This window comes from Euleptes europaea, chromosome 11 (genome assembly GCF_029931775.1).
Source record: "Euleptes europaea isolate rEulEur1 chromosome 11, rEulEur1.hap1, whole genome shotgun sequence".
Taxonomy (NCBI): domain Eukaryota; kingdom Metazoa; phylum Chordata; class Lepidosauria; order Squamata; family Sphaerodactylidae; genus Euleptes; species Euleptes europaea.
In genome coordinates, this window is record NC_079322.1 from 67,517,047 (window position 1) to 67,532,526 (window position 15,480).

A 15,480-nucleotide genomic window follows, 5' to 3' on the forward strand; every position below is an offset into this window, starting at 1 on the left:
CTTCACAGCTCAATGTATGACTAAATGTGAAAACTGGATTTTTTTCTCCCTTTTTTTGGGCTTCCTTTTTACAAGCGTTCATGTTAGGAAAAGGATGAAATGTGCAAAAAATTTAAAGTTTAAATATTATTTTTCTCTAAGATCCAGCTCAGCAAAAGGCTACCCCCGTCCCCATGTGATTTTTTTAAGCTAAAAGATCAAAGCTAATATTTCGTTATAAAAGTTATACATGGGGGGAGGGAGGGACGAAACACAACCGGGGGAGGAGAGGGGGGGGAAAGTGTAAGAACAAAAAAATCGGCAGGACCAGCGCCTGCAGTGACAACCCTGTTCCCAAAATTCAATCATATATACCCACTGGTTCAAACCAATAGATAATGCCTTTAAAAAGTAACTTAAGCTGAACAAAAACCAGCTCATGTGATTAACAGGTGTTACACATCAAAGGTAGTATGCTTTTTCTTTTCTAAACAATTTTATTCTTCTTACATTCAGATCTCTTTTTAAAATGTCCCTCGCTATTATATTTCTGTGTCTCTATGAAACCTAAAAACCTTTGCTTTATTTTTATTTTATTTTTTATTTGCTGAAAACGCAACAAATTTCTAAGTTTAAAATTTAACACCCCAACCCCAGCCAGAAAGTAATGTGCTCCAGCTGATATTCAGACCACCTTACAGACAAAAAAAGGTAAAAAGAACCGGCGGGGGTAGGGGTGGGGGGAATTAACAACCATTCGAGAGGAGTGTTAAAACGCGAGACTGAAGTTTTAAAACTGTGCAAAAAGTTCTTTACGAAAAAAGTGTTTTAAAAGCCGGTGCAAAAAAAGGGGGGAAGGGAGTGAATTCCAAACAATTCTGGCCCCCTTGGAAACAAAAAGAGAGACTGTCTGCGTCAGAGAATAGCAATAAACCGGGGTGATTCCTTCACGGGGGAAGGAAAAAGCGTTCATCTTTTCCTGCGGCAGGTGCGCTTGTGCTCGGCGTGCCAGTGTTCCTGCTGGCACTTGATGGAACAGTAGGAAGTATTCCAGCAGCAGTGGTACATCGCCTCTTCCTCACAGTTGTAGCACTGGGAAGAAAACAAGAGGGCGTCACAATCAAAGACACAAACACTCTCCCTTGCTTGTCTTCAATCTGCTTCCTGCTGGCCCCGTTCTCTCCTCTGGACCTCTCTGGTGGGAGTCGCCTCTCCCCCCCACCCCTTTGAACAAATTTGCAAGTGTGGAACAATCTCGCTTGTTAACGTACATCTAACATGTATAGGGCAGGCTGCCACACACATTTCACTTGGTGACTAGAAGAAGAAGAAGAGTTGGTTTTTATATGCCGACCTTCTCTACCACTTAAGGCAGAATCAAACCTGTTTACAATCACCTTCCCTTCCCCTCCCCACAACAGACACCCTGTGAGGTAGATGGGGCTGAGAGGGCTGTGACTAGCCCAAGGTTACCCAGCTGGTTTCACGTGGAGGAGTGGGGAAACAAAATCCAGTTCACCAGATTAGCCTCCGCCGCTCACGTGGAGGAGTGGGGATTCAAACCCAGTTCTCCAGATCAGAGTCCACCACTCCAAACCACTGCTCTTAACCACTACACCACACTTAGGAGAAGACCCAGACCACAACAGTCCCTGTGAAGCCACCGCAAGTAATTGCTAGATAGGCCACGCTTACCCACTGCTTCTTCTTGGTCTGGGAAATCAACTGCTTGTGCTGGCTAGCCAGCTTCTTAATTTCCTCTAGAAATTCCTCTTTACATTTCTCCTTGACTTGCTTTGTCTTTCGGTCGCATTCAGTCTGCATGTTCGCGACAGCTTTGTTCACTGCCTGCCTTTTTTCCTCTTCCATGTCTGTGCGCAGCTAAATTTAAAAAAACACAAAACGTTGTCTGAGTGATAAAACCAAGCAAAAAACGTCCCAATTCCCTGTAATACACGCCATGCCCTACTTCGTGTGTATGGATGCACCATTAACATTCACCCTGGGCTAGCAGGCATTCGCAGGGACACTGGTGCAAAGTTGCCTCCAACAAAAACTCCCCTAAGCGAAGTCTGAACTAATGCAAATGTGCACATCAGGTGCGCAACATAGCCTGTGTGATGTGTCACGCATGTGTGGCTCCCACTTACCCGCCTGGGGAAGGGGGTTACCCTCCCCCGGGCCCAATTGCCTACTTCTGAGGAATTGAGCAGCAGGAGGAAAAAATGGTCTCCGCATAGTGACGCTCTAGGAATTTCCCCAAGTCTCGATGGTAAAGATCATAGAGACTACAGGAGGCAGCTTAGAGCATCAGTGACACGATATCCTCCCCCAAACCCTGCCCTACCCAGGCACAGTCCTCAAAATCGCCTGACAACTGTGGTTTCAGCATCTGATGTGCCTCAAGAGTGGGGTTAGGCACATTCTGTCATGCAGCGCTTCATCCTGCAACATCCCCTGACCCCGCAGCAGGTTCAGACACAACCTTAACCAAAAATGCTGAACTCTTTTCTGACTGAAAGATACTCTTTGTTACGTTGTGTGCACGTGACAACAGTGTAAGGATGGTGTACAATCAGAACTGGTGCCCTCCTTGCCAAACCCTGGGGGCTGCAGTTACAGGTCAGATCGATACCTTCTCGAGAGCTTCCCGCACAACCCTCTCGGTCTCCCTCTTGTGATCAGCCTTGATCCTTTCTTTGAAGTCGCTGAAGATTTTGGTGTATTTGTCGTGGCACATGTTCTGGCATACTCCGTCGTTATTGGTCTGGGTGCTCCGATGCAGCATTTTTGGAGACGAGGCACTTAACTTCTTGGTCTGGGTCGAGACTGAAACCTTTTCGACGGGCTGAGGCATCGTAGGGATCTCCTGGCTTGAACTCACAGCCTCAGTTTCAGGCTCTGGCTCCTAGGGAGAAACCGTGAGAATTATTCATCTTTAGGGTCAGCCAAGACGACCTTGGGCGAAAGGTGGGGAGAACTGGAATGTATTGAAGAAACTTATAAATAAGGGATCAAGACACCCTTGCAATGTCCTCTGAAGATAAAGGGCTAATACGACCACCTTAGCATTTACAAAAATGCAGCAGCATAAACACAGATGATCATGCCTGTGCTGTCAGACTACCAGGTTAAGAATTTAAGAAATCGTATCTAATGTTGAGAGCCAGCGTGGTATAGTGGTTAAAAGCGGGGGAGTCCAATCTGGAGAACTGGGCTCGATTTCCCACTCCTCCACATGAAGCCTGCTGGGTCACCTTGGGCCAGTCACAGCTCTCTCAGAACTCTTTCAGAGGCAGGCAATGGTAGGCAACCTCTGAACATCTCTTGCCTTGAAAACTCTATGGGGTTGCCATAAGTCAGCTGTGACTTGATAAAGAAGAACAGTTGGTTTTTATATGCTGACTTGCACTACCTTTAAAGGAGAATCAAACCAGCTTACAGTCTCCTTCCCTTCCTCTCCCCACAACAGACACCTTATGAGGCAGGTGGAGCAGAGAGAGCTCTAAGAGAACTGTGAGTAGCCCAAGTTTACCCAGCTGGCTTCATGTGGAGGAGTGGGGAAACCAACCCAGTTCACCAGATTAGCGTCCGCCACTCATGTGGAGGAATGGGGAATCAAACCCGGTTCTCCAGATTAGAGTCCACTGCTCCTAATCACTGCACCATGCTGATGGCACACCCCCCCCAATGTAGAAACAAATTAACTTGCCGTGGAATCTGATGAAAGGAGCTTTGACTCTCGAAAGCTTATATCCCCAAAATCTTGTTGGTCTCTAAGGTGCTACTGGAATGCAAATCTAGCACTTCGACTGCGGACCAACACAGATACCCTCCCAATACTATTGCCATGGTAGTATATGATAATAAGCACTGTAATCGCGTGGAAAGAAAACTAGATCTCTCTGATTTTGGTTGCACAGGAAATGTTTACGAGCTGAGCAGATAATCAACAAATCTACACAAATACACTACTTAACTGAAATATTTCTTTCCCATGTAATATACGTACAAACCCAGCTTGGCACAAGCATAACATTGGCCATCTCTTAACTGTGGTTAGAAAATGGGGGCAGTAGATCCACACATTTCCTTCCTCTCCTTCCTGCACTGTGCTGCAAATCTGATGCACGCGCTCGTTTCAAACTGCGGTTCAAGATGGGAATCTCTGGTTAGACTTCATCGTTACTAGTCTGACAACATTAAACCCTGATTAAGACAAAGGAAGGGGGCAGAATTCATGTCAGAGATGAAGGGTAGGGGGATCTGAGCCTACCCTGGCCTGCTCCCCATATCTTAACCACTGTTAAAAGAATGACAAAATTACATCTACGTCAGGCCACAGAATCATGCCATTTTGTGCTTTTTGGTCACCTAACAAGAGAAATGTTGTAAATAAACTGATGAAGATTACGATTCTATTTTGCCATCAATCTCTAATGAAATGTCAACATGTTTTGTATATATATGGGCGAACATATATGCTTGTTACAGTAATACAGGTTGAGTATCCCTTATCCGGACATCTGGTATCCGACTGATCCGAAAACTGTGTCTTTTGAGCCAGCATGCAGGCATTACTCACAGGCACTCAGCAGTGCCACTGATGGCTCAGTGTACACAGAATTATTAAAAATAATGTTTAAAATTACATTCAGGCTATGTGTATAAAGTATATATAAAACATATATAAAATATAAATGAATTTCGTGTTTAGACTTGGGTCCCATCGCCAAGATATCTCATTATGTATATGCAAAAATGCAAAAATAGGGAAAGATCCGAAATATGGACCGCTTCTGGTCCTAGGCAGTCCGGATAAGGGATACTCAACCGGTAATGTAAAACTGATCAATTCTGAACAGAAGCAGAGCCAAGTGCACTCTTAAAAGAAACCCATCCTTTCTGACGTTCACACATTTAATGAATACAGGACAAAAGACGAATTAATTAAAGCTTAGAAGGATGTTGCCTCTTGCAATTCCGCTCTACTTCATTTAAAGGCACATGTGTACCAAAAGTCATGCTGTTCCTTACTTCCTTTTTGGGTTCCACGCTTTGATTACGTCTTCCTTTCTTTGCTCTTGGTTCCTGAGTAACCTTCAGCTGTGAAACAGCCAATATAGTATTAGTTCAAATGAAAATCAGAATAGCTGATAGCTTACTACTCTTTTTTTTGGGGGGGGGGGGTTGACCTGCAAATTACACTCTAGAAAAAGACATGTTCATTAACACCAATAATTTCTCTATGTGCTAAAACATGAAAATCAAGCCAGTCTTTTTTGCACCAGCATAAATTCCAGTTTAACAGTTTGGATGCAAATGCCAAACACTAGTGGGATGGGGGATGGGATGAATAAGCCAGATTCCTTAAAGGTTCATCATTCACATGGCGCTAAGCCATGCTTAGTGCTTCGTCCAAACCACTGCGTCACCCATTAAAATATTTGATATCGAGACGTTTTTAGAGCACATGAGAAAGCCCTTCTCTGTGGGATCTTGCCCTTCTTCCAAGACAGCAAAAGAAAGAAAAGTAGTATGGTTATATAAACTAGAATGCACCAAGCAGAGATTTAGAAAACAGCAGAATAGCTATTACTAACGTGTTACAAATCAACAACATTCGTCCCTCCAAAGTACTGTGAAAAAACAAACAAATAGAACCCATATTTATCTGACTCCAACAGGAATCAGACAACAAACTGAGTAATTAGAATAAGGGAATTTTTGACACAGAAAACTGTTTTGTGTGTTTCTTTTTAATTGTAAATTGTTTAGCTTTAAAATACTAACCAAAACCTTAGGAACAAACCTGTGGCTGCATTTAGACAGCAAACTTAACCATGGTTAAGTTAAAATGTACACAAACCTGGACTGGTGCTGGACTCATTCCTTTCAATTTGGGTAGAAAATGATGGATTGTTAGAAATTAGCTTTGACTACCCATCACCTATGAAGGCAGATGTGTGGTTTAACTAGAGTTCATTCCTTCCTTCCACCCCACTAATCAGGATTCTAAACCAGAGTTCAATCCAAGCTTAAAATCAAAAGGCTTAGATATGCCGGAAAACAGCAACCAAAATTATCAGGAGACTAGAGCAACTGCCCTATGAAGAGCGGTTGAAACACTGTTTAGGGCTGTTTATCTTAGAAAGAAGGTGGTTAAGGGGAAATATGATAGAGGCCTATAAAATTATGCATGGTATGGACAGGGAGAAAAGCTTTTCTCCCCCTCTCATAATACTAGAATGCGGGGTCATCTGCTAAAGCAGGAGGGTGAGAGATTCGAAACAGATAAAAGGAAGTATTTCTTCACACAACGCATAGTTAAAATTGTGGAACTCCTTGCCCCAGGATGTGGTGATGGCTGGCAATTTGGAAGGCTTTAAGAGGGGAGTGGACATGTTCATGGAGGAGAGGGCTATTCAGGGCTACTAGTCAAAATGGATACTAGTCATGATGCATACGCATTCTCTCCAGGATCAGAGGAGCATGACTATTACATTAGGTGCTATGGAACACAGGCAGGATGGTGCTGCTGCAGTCGTCTTGTTTGTGGACTTCCTAGAGGCACCTGGTTGGCCACTGTGTGAACAGACTGCTGGACTTGATGGGCTTTAGTCTGATTCAGCATGACTTTTCTTATGTTCTTATAACCCACATGCCTGCATTCCTATGTTATTGGCAGCTGGGGTCAGTTTGTAACTGGGTCTCTCCATCATACCATACGTGAGATGTAGGAGAACATGGCACCGATGGCGTTCATGCACACTTAAACTTAACTGTGGTTAAATCAGCAGACATAGCTGTATCCCCAGAATTTCTAATAAAAGGCTGGAACCCACAATGTGACATATTTGAGATGACTCAATCAAAATCACAATCTAAGACAACAAAGCTGTGGCATACCTGTGACCTTGCTAATGGTACATAACACACAACTGGATGTTTTTGAAAGATTCCAATCACCTTTGTCTTATGTATCTAGGCTAGTTCACCAAAGAAGACGCCGCCGTTTGTTCCACAAGTTTGGTGTACTTTTGATGGTGTACATGAAGCCGCGGAGAAATCGAGTATGAATTTTCTACTTACAAAGAAACAAGTGCTGCTATTTCTATAGCTGCAGAAAATACCACTGATACACTGAACATGATGTCAAAAAGGGCAAGAGTCCAGTAGCATCTTAAAGACTAACAAAAATATTTTCTGGTAGGGTATGAGCTTTCGTGAGCCACAGCTCACTTCTTCAGATACAGCTAGAATGTGAATCCATCGGTCTTTAAGTAGAGGAACAGTATGTAAATGTGAATAGCAGGCTTGATGGGATTAGGTGTGATATGCAGAAGAGTCTGTGATGTCCAGGGGAGAGATGGGTGTGGAGAAATCAGCATTGGTAATGGGCCATGAATGCAACCCATCCCACACCCAATGCTGATTTCTCCACACCCATCTCTCCCCTGGACATCACAGACTCTTCTGCATATCACACCTAATCCCATCAAGCCTGCTATTCACATTTACATACTGTTCCTCTACTTAAAGACCGATGGATTCACATTCTAGCTGTATCTGAAGAAGTGAGCTGTGGCTCACGAAAGCTCATACCCTACCAGAAAATATTTTTGTTAGTCTTTAAGGTGCTACTGGACTCTTGCCCTTTTTGACTACTGCAAACAGACTAACACGGCTACCCACTGTGACTGAACATGATGGTTTATATAATTTCACAAACATGATTTCCAAAAAATAATTCAAGTTATGCAACAAAACAATCTATGCACGTTTACAAGGTTTCGTGAATCTTATCCTTTTTTTGCTAATTGCATTAGCTTCATCCTGTACAGCAGCAACAGACTTCTGATGAAGGTAATGCAATTAGCGAAACAAGGATAAGATTCACAAAACCTTGTAAATGTGCACAGATTGTTTTGCTGCAACTTGTCTAGATTGTTTTGTTGCATAACTTGAATTATTTGTTGGAAATCCCGTTTTTGAAATTATATTAACCATCATATTCAGTAGTAGAAAAGGGCAAGAGTCCAGTAGCACCTTAAAGACTAACAAAAATATTTTCTGGTAGGGTATGAGCTTTCGTGAGCCACAGCTCACTTCTTCAGATACAGCTAGAATGTGAATCCATCTGTCTTTAAGTAGAGGAGAGTGGATTCAGACAAGCATTAGTATGTAAATGTTAACAGTATGTAAATGTGAATAGCAGGCGTGATGGGATTAGGTGTGGTATGCAGAAGAGTCTGTGATGTCCAGGGGAGAGATGGGTGTGTGTACCACTGCATACCACACCTAATCCCATCACGCCTGCTATTCACATTTACATACTGTTAACATTTACATACTAATGCTTGTCTGAATCCACTCTCCTCTACTTAAAGACAGATGGATTCACATTCTAGCTGTATCTGAAGAAGTGAGCTGTGGCTCACGAAAGCTCATACCCTACCAGAAAATATTTTTGTTAGTCTTTAAGGTGCTACTGGACTCTTGCCCTTTTCTACTACTGCAGACAGACTAACATGGCTACCCACTGTGAATTATCATCATATTCAGTGTATCAGTGGTCTTTTATGTATATGTGTGTTCCAGGCACCACTCCCCTTCTCGTATTGTATACTTCATTTCTATAGCTGCAGCAGTTTCAAAAAGCAGTCCCAAGAATTGAAATGACTGTGGCTGTCTCCATAGGAAGAGCAAGTTCATATTCAGATTCCTCCAGGGGAGCATGTGCCTCTCACAAACAATTGCATGGAAAAAAGAAGTATTACTTATCTGGATCAACTGGCCTGTAACAACAAAACAAAGGAGAATGGCACCAGTACTAATATATACATCCACATTTTACACATTGTGAGCAGCACTGCATCTATCCCACGTCATCTCAGGGTTGACATGCAAGCGCAGAATAGGGCACAGAATCAGGCAATCTGTTTTTAAGGAAAGACTAGTTCCTAGCTCTCATGACTCTGAAGAAAAGCCTGAAATCAGTGGCAGCATGCTTGGTGAAAACTCAGAAGACACAGGCAGCAACGAGGTGGAACAGAACTGGTGGATCTCTGATCTGCAGGCTTAGGCCTCAATCAGCCTACACCTCCCCTTTTTCATCCCCAAAGTCCTTGGCCAAACTGTTGGCTTTCTTTGCATTTTAAAACCTTAGAAACAGACTATGTTTAGCCAAATTAGCACACTTCAGATATTACCAAAGGTTATTCCAATTAAAAATCGGAAGGTTTCCTTGCAACAGAATCCGATGAGGCAATTGTTGATTTTGAGGTACAAAAGGTACACAGAGCCCGAAACATAAGGAATGAGATAAAAGAAACCACCTAGCTTTGTGCAAGTCCCTCGGTACCAGGTCTACACACCTGTTCGTTGCTGGTGGAAGAAATGCTAGACTCTGCTTCCTCCTCTCCTTTGTCCTCATTCTTTGATTTCCAGAATCTGCCATCCCGAAGGAAGCGCTGATGCAGTTCCAGCTCATCGCATGCTTTCTTCCAGCCCATGCTGCGTTTCACGTGCAGCCGATGTATGTTCACCGTGATGTCCTGGATGTTTTCTGAAGGGATCCAGGCCCTGCAGAGTGAAAATTAAAAGACATACCTAAGAAGGCTCAAGTGAGTGATTACATAGAATCACAGAGTTGGAAGGGGCCATGCAGGCCATCTAGTCCAACCCCCTGCTCAATGCAGGATCAGCCTAGAGAAACCCTGACAAGTGTTTGTCCAGCAGCTGCTTGAAGACTGCCGGTGAGAGGGAGCTCACCAGCGAATTCCACTGTTGAACGACTAACATTGTAAATCCCCGCCCCCACAATATCCAGACGGAACTTTCTGCCTGTAACTTAAACCCATTACATATCCTTTCCTTTACCCCTTAGAAGCTCCTTGAACCATTGATCTTGAGCAGCATAGTTTCGAATCTAATGTTTGGGGGATATAAGGACTGAGAAATTTTGCCACTGCCAATGTAGCCTTGGGATCCCTATCACTTAATAAAAAAGGTATTATAACAGACACAGAGGCACTGAATTTATGCATTAAAAGAGGAGAGTTATATCGTGCTCTAAGGTCCTCACAGAAACAGCATTCCAAGAGCACATGAGCTAATCAGTCAATGGAGCATTACATATCATGCACACAGACACTGAAATGATCTAGGACACTGTTTGCAAAAGGAGCACCCTGCATGTCATTTCAAGCACCCTTAATACGTAAATGAGGTCAGATCGGCTCGTGCTGCCTTTGCATCACAGATCCAGTGAGACTGCAGCACAGGGAAGTGGCTATGTGGGACAGCAGCTTCTAAGCCCTAATTAAAAAAAAAATTATAGCCTCCTTTCCTTTCCTTCTTTGCTCCTAGAACCCATAGGTCCCGAGCAGTTATTTCTTAGAGGAAAATATGTTGGAGAGATATTTGGCCACGGCTAACGTTATATTTGGATCTCTATCCATCAGCAAAAAGGGGGCTATTTTGTCTCTTGTTATGGGGGCAGGAATTCTCGCCAATATGGGGGTAATCTATTTATCTCAGTGGTGTTTAAAGAGAGGGCATTCCATCATCTTATGAGATAATGTGTCAATTTTCTTTGAATTGCATGGGCAAAGTTTGTCAGAATATGGTAGATTTCTATATCTTCCGTTTAATATTGCAGAGGGATGCAGCATTTAAACGGGTGAACATAAAGGCTCTTCAGAAGGAAAGGACCATCAAGTTGTAAAAGTATAGCCTCCATCGACTCTTTTCTCTATGTAAGAAGGGCCCGTATCTCAGCGGAAGAACCACACGCTTTGCCTGCAGGAGGCCCTGGTCAAATCCCTCACCTCTCCAGTTAAAAGGATTCCAGGTAACAGGCCTGGGAAGACCTCAGCCTGAGTCCTTGGAGCGCTCCTGCTAGTCCCAGACTAGCAGGTCTGACTTTCTGGAAAGGTCCCCTTGCAACTCAAAGGCACCTGCATAATTGCCACAACACTAGGAAAGAAAACCAAACCGTGTGTGTGTTATGTGCCATCAAGTTGGTTCTGACTTATGGCGACCCTATGAATTCGTGACCTCCAAACCGTCCTACCGTTGACAGCCTTGCTCAGGTCTTGCAAACTGAGGGCCGTGGCTTCCTTTATTGAGTCAATCCACCTCACGGTGGGTCTTCCTCTTTGCCTCATGCCTTCTCCTTTTCCTAGCGTTACTGTCTTATCCAGGGAGTCTTGTCTTCTCATAATGTGACCAAAGTATGATAGCCTCAGTTTGATCATTTTAGCTTTTAGGCAGAGTTCAGGCTTGATTTTTTTTATCTAGAACCGGCTTATTTGTCTTTTTGGAGGTTTGTGGCACCCGTAAAACTCTCCTCCAATGTCCCATTTCAGATGAACCAAAAACTCATAAATATCCCCAATTCACCCATTTTTATATTGATTTGTGTAAATTTGCCATGAGCAGAAATCCGGTCCTTTGCCCAGAACATTTGCATCTACGTGAGTATTTCTGACATCCTATGCATTTTTTTTCATGCAAAGCTCCTTTTTTAAAAAAAGGGAAAAGGAAGAAAGATGATCTGACAGCTGTTCCAAACCTCCCGTGTGAAAAAGGCAGGGTACATAAAGAAAGGCAAAGCGATTCTAAGCAATTCTTCTGCGCAACCCTCATCTATTTCACGGCCTCTGGCAACAATAGGGGTGTTTGTTGCAGAACTCCTTAGGTAAGGATATCATTTTTTCCTGCAGTTCTGACCTCTCTCAAGTCACCTGAATTTGTGCCTACTGTGCTCCACAGCAATAATGGCCATTCTTTTATTCAGATGGCTGTTTGAAGAAAGGGTTCGTGCACACTTTAACTTACGATTTTTTAAAAAAGAGATTGGGAGAATCTTTTGGGCAATCAATAAAGCCGAATCTCTCATGAATCGCTTGCCAGTGTCAGATTTCTCTCCCCCTCCCCTTCTCCAACCATATAAGCGCGAAAGAAAAAAGCTTTCAACAAAGTCTGTGATCATTTCAGTCCGGCTGCGGGAAGAGGTGAATGCTGTCAGAAGCCGCCAGTGTGAAAAATACCTCTGGTGGTGGTGGCCGAAAAAACGAACGTCGACCTGATTGTCCTCTTTTTGCATGACTTTGGCAGGCCAGAATCCAAACCCTTTCATTTTAGCCCAAACTAGCTCGTGATTGGGTATCTGGAAATTAAAGGAACAAGTTACATTTATAATCATTATTTTTGATGGGGCATAAAGTATTGCATTCCGATCACGTAATGGAAATGAAACTTAATGATGGTTCTAGCCCACACTTAAAAAAAACAAACCTTTGTTTCTTTTCCTCTTATTCTTTTAATAACTTCCAGTGTAGGGAAGTTCTTACACTGTTTCTACACTGCAGGGTAAATTTTGGGGGAAGAATGGACTGACTTCTATTATCGTGGCTGCATGGTATTTTCAAAATTAATACATCGTGTTAAAACAGAAGGATTTCAAGAGTAAGAACAATTTCTTAGTGATTTTTTTAATCTCACCAAGCGCCTCCCCCTCCAAAAAGGATCTTATTAAAACTGCATTCCAAACTATCAATGATTTTGAGTTATTATATTGCACATCATTAGTGAGGCTGCACTGTCATTAGATTTTTATAGTGCATGAAAACTATTCTAAATGCTTAAAGAGAATAAATTGGAAGAAGATGTTAAAACAAAAAAGCTCGACAACAACCTTCTTTGGTCCCCCCCTCCTTTTTTATTTTTCTTCTTTTTTTTGTACCCCCCTTCAAAAATGAATAAAATAATTTTAAAAATACTTTTAAATAAAAGAAAATACTGCAAGAGTGTTATTGCTTTAAGCATGTTTGTATTTTAAGTAAAAAATAAAGTAAAAAAATAATATTTAAAAAAACACCTTCTTTGGCACATGGCTGGGAGCATCATGTCACCGGGGTAGGGGGGCTTTCCATGGCCACTGAGAACACTGGAACGACGGAGGGCCCCAACCACGGTTATGTGTGACCCAAGTTGGGTTTGGTAATCCCCCGACTGAAGCTATGGACATGTAACATCAAGGACGATCATTCACAAGTGCTGTGGGGCCAGTTTCTGCCCGCAAGCATGGAGCGGGGGAGAGGATGAGGGGCTCCAGTGTCCCCTCCCATGCAGTTTCCTCAAGCCGTAATGGCTGCGACCCAGTCAGATCGCATGTAACATTTAGTTAAGCCCTGAGGGTGTCTTCCTGCAGAGCTTCCAGCGTAGGCATTATCCTCAGGTTGCCTCCATTTATTTATTCTTGCTCATCACAGGACCCAGATTGTAGGTTAGCACAATTCACAAGCGAGTTAAACAGCATCGTCAGCACCTTATTTACAAATCGCCTAAATTACTAGACGCCACGCGATATGTTTTAGAAAGAAAGACAATTCCGTGCCTGCAGGCTCACAATGTAAAACAGATGTGAATGACAGGAAGGGCGAGGGAGTGGGGAAGGACGCTGCAATGCTTAATTCATTGGCTAAGAGGAAACAGCTCACAATGTATAGCTGACATGAATGATGGGAAGGGAAGGGGCATGAATAGGGAAGCATCCAACTCCAGGGAAAGGACCACATCTCAGTGACAGAGCATCTGTCAGACTGGCTATGAAATGGGCTTCAAACTGGTATCTCTCAATGCCTACTCATATTTGTTCCAAGCATCCATTATTCAAAGGTATACTGTCCCTGTACATAGAGGCTCCGTTTGGCTTTTATGTCTATGAGCCATTGACAGACTTCTCCTCCATGTCTAATACTTTTTAAAAGAACTACTAGCATAGGGTAGCAGTGCATTCCAGAACTTGATCGTACACTGTGTGAAGAAGCAAGACGGAGAAATAAACTTACACAAGGGTAGCAGAACCAATTGTCGGGACGCGCATTTGATAAATAGAAACAATTCTTGCAAAGCTGAAGCTCATCCAGCTGAAAAAAAAGTACGCTGTCAATAATATACTACTCATGATACTGAAAAGCATTATGCTACAACTTGAAAATAAGAAATTGCAGAATGAGGTTTTCATGCTGGCCTCTGTGTTTTGCAGAACCATATTGGGAGCATCAACAAGAAGAAAAAACCGGCTTCAGAAATAATATATTCTTTCTAAAAGTGACGCTAAAACTCTTTTATATGCTGGCCACTGGCCATAACAAATAAACAAACAAAACTCCTTTAAAAGCCATGACATATATATGAGAATAATTGTCGCACTGAAAAGGATTTCCAAAAGCACAGAACTAATTGGGTTACAGAGGCAGAGCAAGTATGATAGCTGTCATTAGCACTATTGAGGGGTCTCAGTTTTTCATTTCAACCAGAACATGGCCTCAAGGTTTGGATCAATCAATCAAACGAGAAGAAAACAAATCCGGCCTAGACGAGTATGCATGCACTACCTGGAAAATTAGAAGCCACCTCTAACGTCACCATTCCATTAACCAATCAGCCATTTTGCACATGTCGAACGATAATTTTATAAGCAACTGAAAATGAACTTCAGTTTTTTTTGTTTTATTTGCATGATTTCTAAAACGAATAAAGTGGATTCCACAATAGTTCAGAAAGATGCAAATAAAAGAAACAAACACGACAGGTATTATTACAGCTTGAAAGGGTCAATATTCACTGAACATGCAACAGCACTTCTCTTGGGACGATCGATGTTGTATTACGGGCTGCACTGGATTCTTTCGATCCCAGGGCGTCTTGCAGGACGAAAAAAACGGCCAGTTTTGATATAAACGAACATGCGATTATCTTTAAGCCAAAATGGCACTGCCAAGCCACGGACTTGCTGAATTATCACTCACCTCGTGGCAGGTATCTTTGTAAAGCATCCTGGCTATATCGGCTTGCTCACTGTCCGCTGTGAATCAAAAAACGTATAAATAAATAAATCACAACTCAGTAAGTGCTTGTACAAATTTCATGCAACAGTAAACAAGCAGTCTCTTTTTAGCTCCAGGGACTAATAAACAAACAAATAAATAAATGGATTCACAGCAGGACTGTGCCTTAGAGTCACTCAGAGTGATTCATGGGGCATTCGCCACAGCTGTTTGCTTACAGCCACCAAGAGTGGTTCATGGGGGAATTTGTCACAGCTATTTGCCGCTGAAGGACATGCTCTCAAATGCATCATGTACCCCACAGCAGAAACCTGTGGCTGATGAGGGCTCCGTGGTGCATGCTATGGGGTGTTTAGACCAGAGGTGTTGAACTCAATTGTTATGAGGCCTGGATATGACATAAATATCACTTGGTCAGACCGGGCCATGCCTTGCCAGCCCAGATCGAGAGTGGAGGGGGATGGCTGTGTCAACTGGCTCATGGGCTGGATCTCAAGGGGCCGGATCCAGCCCTTGGGCCTTATGTTTGACACCCCTGGTTTAGACCCTTGATGCTTGGTGCATTTACCAGTATAAAAAAATGGCACAGCCACAGAAAACAGTTAGCATATAGTGTGAAACTGGTAGACCCCTGTGGTGA

General features: G+C 42.9%; 1 protein-coding gene across 8 annotated transcripts in view; it reads right to left on the bottom strand.

Moving 5' to 3' along the window:
- Positions 1-882: 882 nt before the first annotated feature.
- ZMYND11 (zinc finger MYND-type containing 11) overlaps positions 883-15,480 on the bottom strand; it is a 124,591-nt gene continuing 109,993 nt past the window's right edge. For 3 of the 8 annotated variants that reach the window (XM_056857285.1, XM_056857281.1, XM_056857279.1), the window contains 8 exons: positions 14,802-14,857; positions 13,839-13,916; positions 12,036-12,154; positions 9,357-9,564; positions 5,017-5,085; positions 2,615-2,887; positions 1,675-1,860; positions 883-1,071 (listed from right to left, as the gene is read on the bottom strand). In XM_056857285.1, the coding sequence (XP_056713263.1) occupies positions 949-1,071; positions 1,675-1,860; positions 2,615-2,887; positions 5,017-5,085; positions 9,357-9,564; positions 12,036-12,154; positions 13,839-13,916; positions 14,802-14,857 (1,112 nt within the window). In that variant the 3' untranslated portion in view covers positions 883-948. Of the gene's footprint in view, positions 1,072-1,674; positions 1,861-2,614; positions 2,888-4,971; positions 5,086-9,356; positions 9,565-12,035; positions 12,155-13,838; positions 13,917-14,801; positions 14,858-15,480 lie in introns of all 8 variants that reach the window. The other 5 variants (XM_056857284.1, XM_056857280.1, XM_056857278.1 and 2 more) reach the window with 2 other exon arrangements.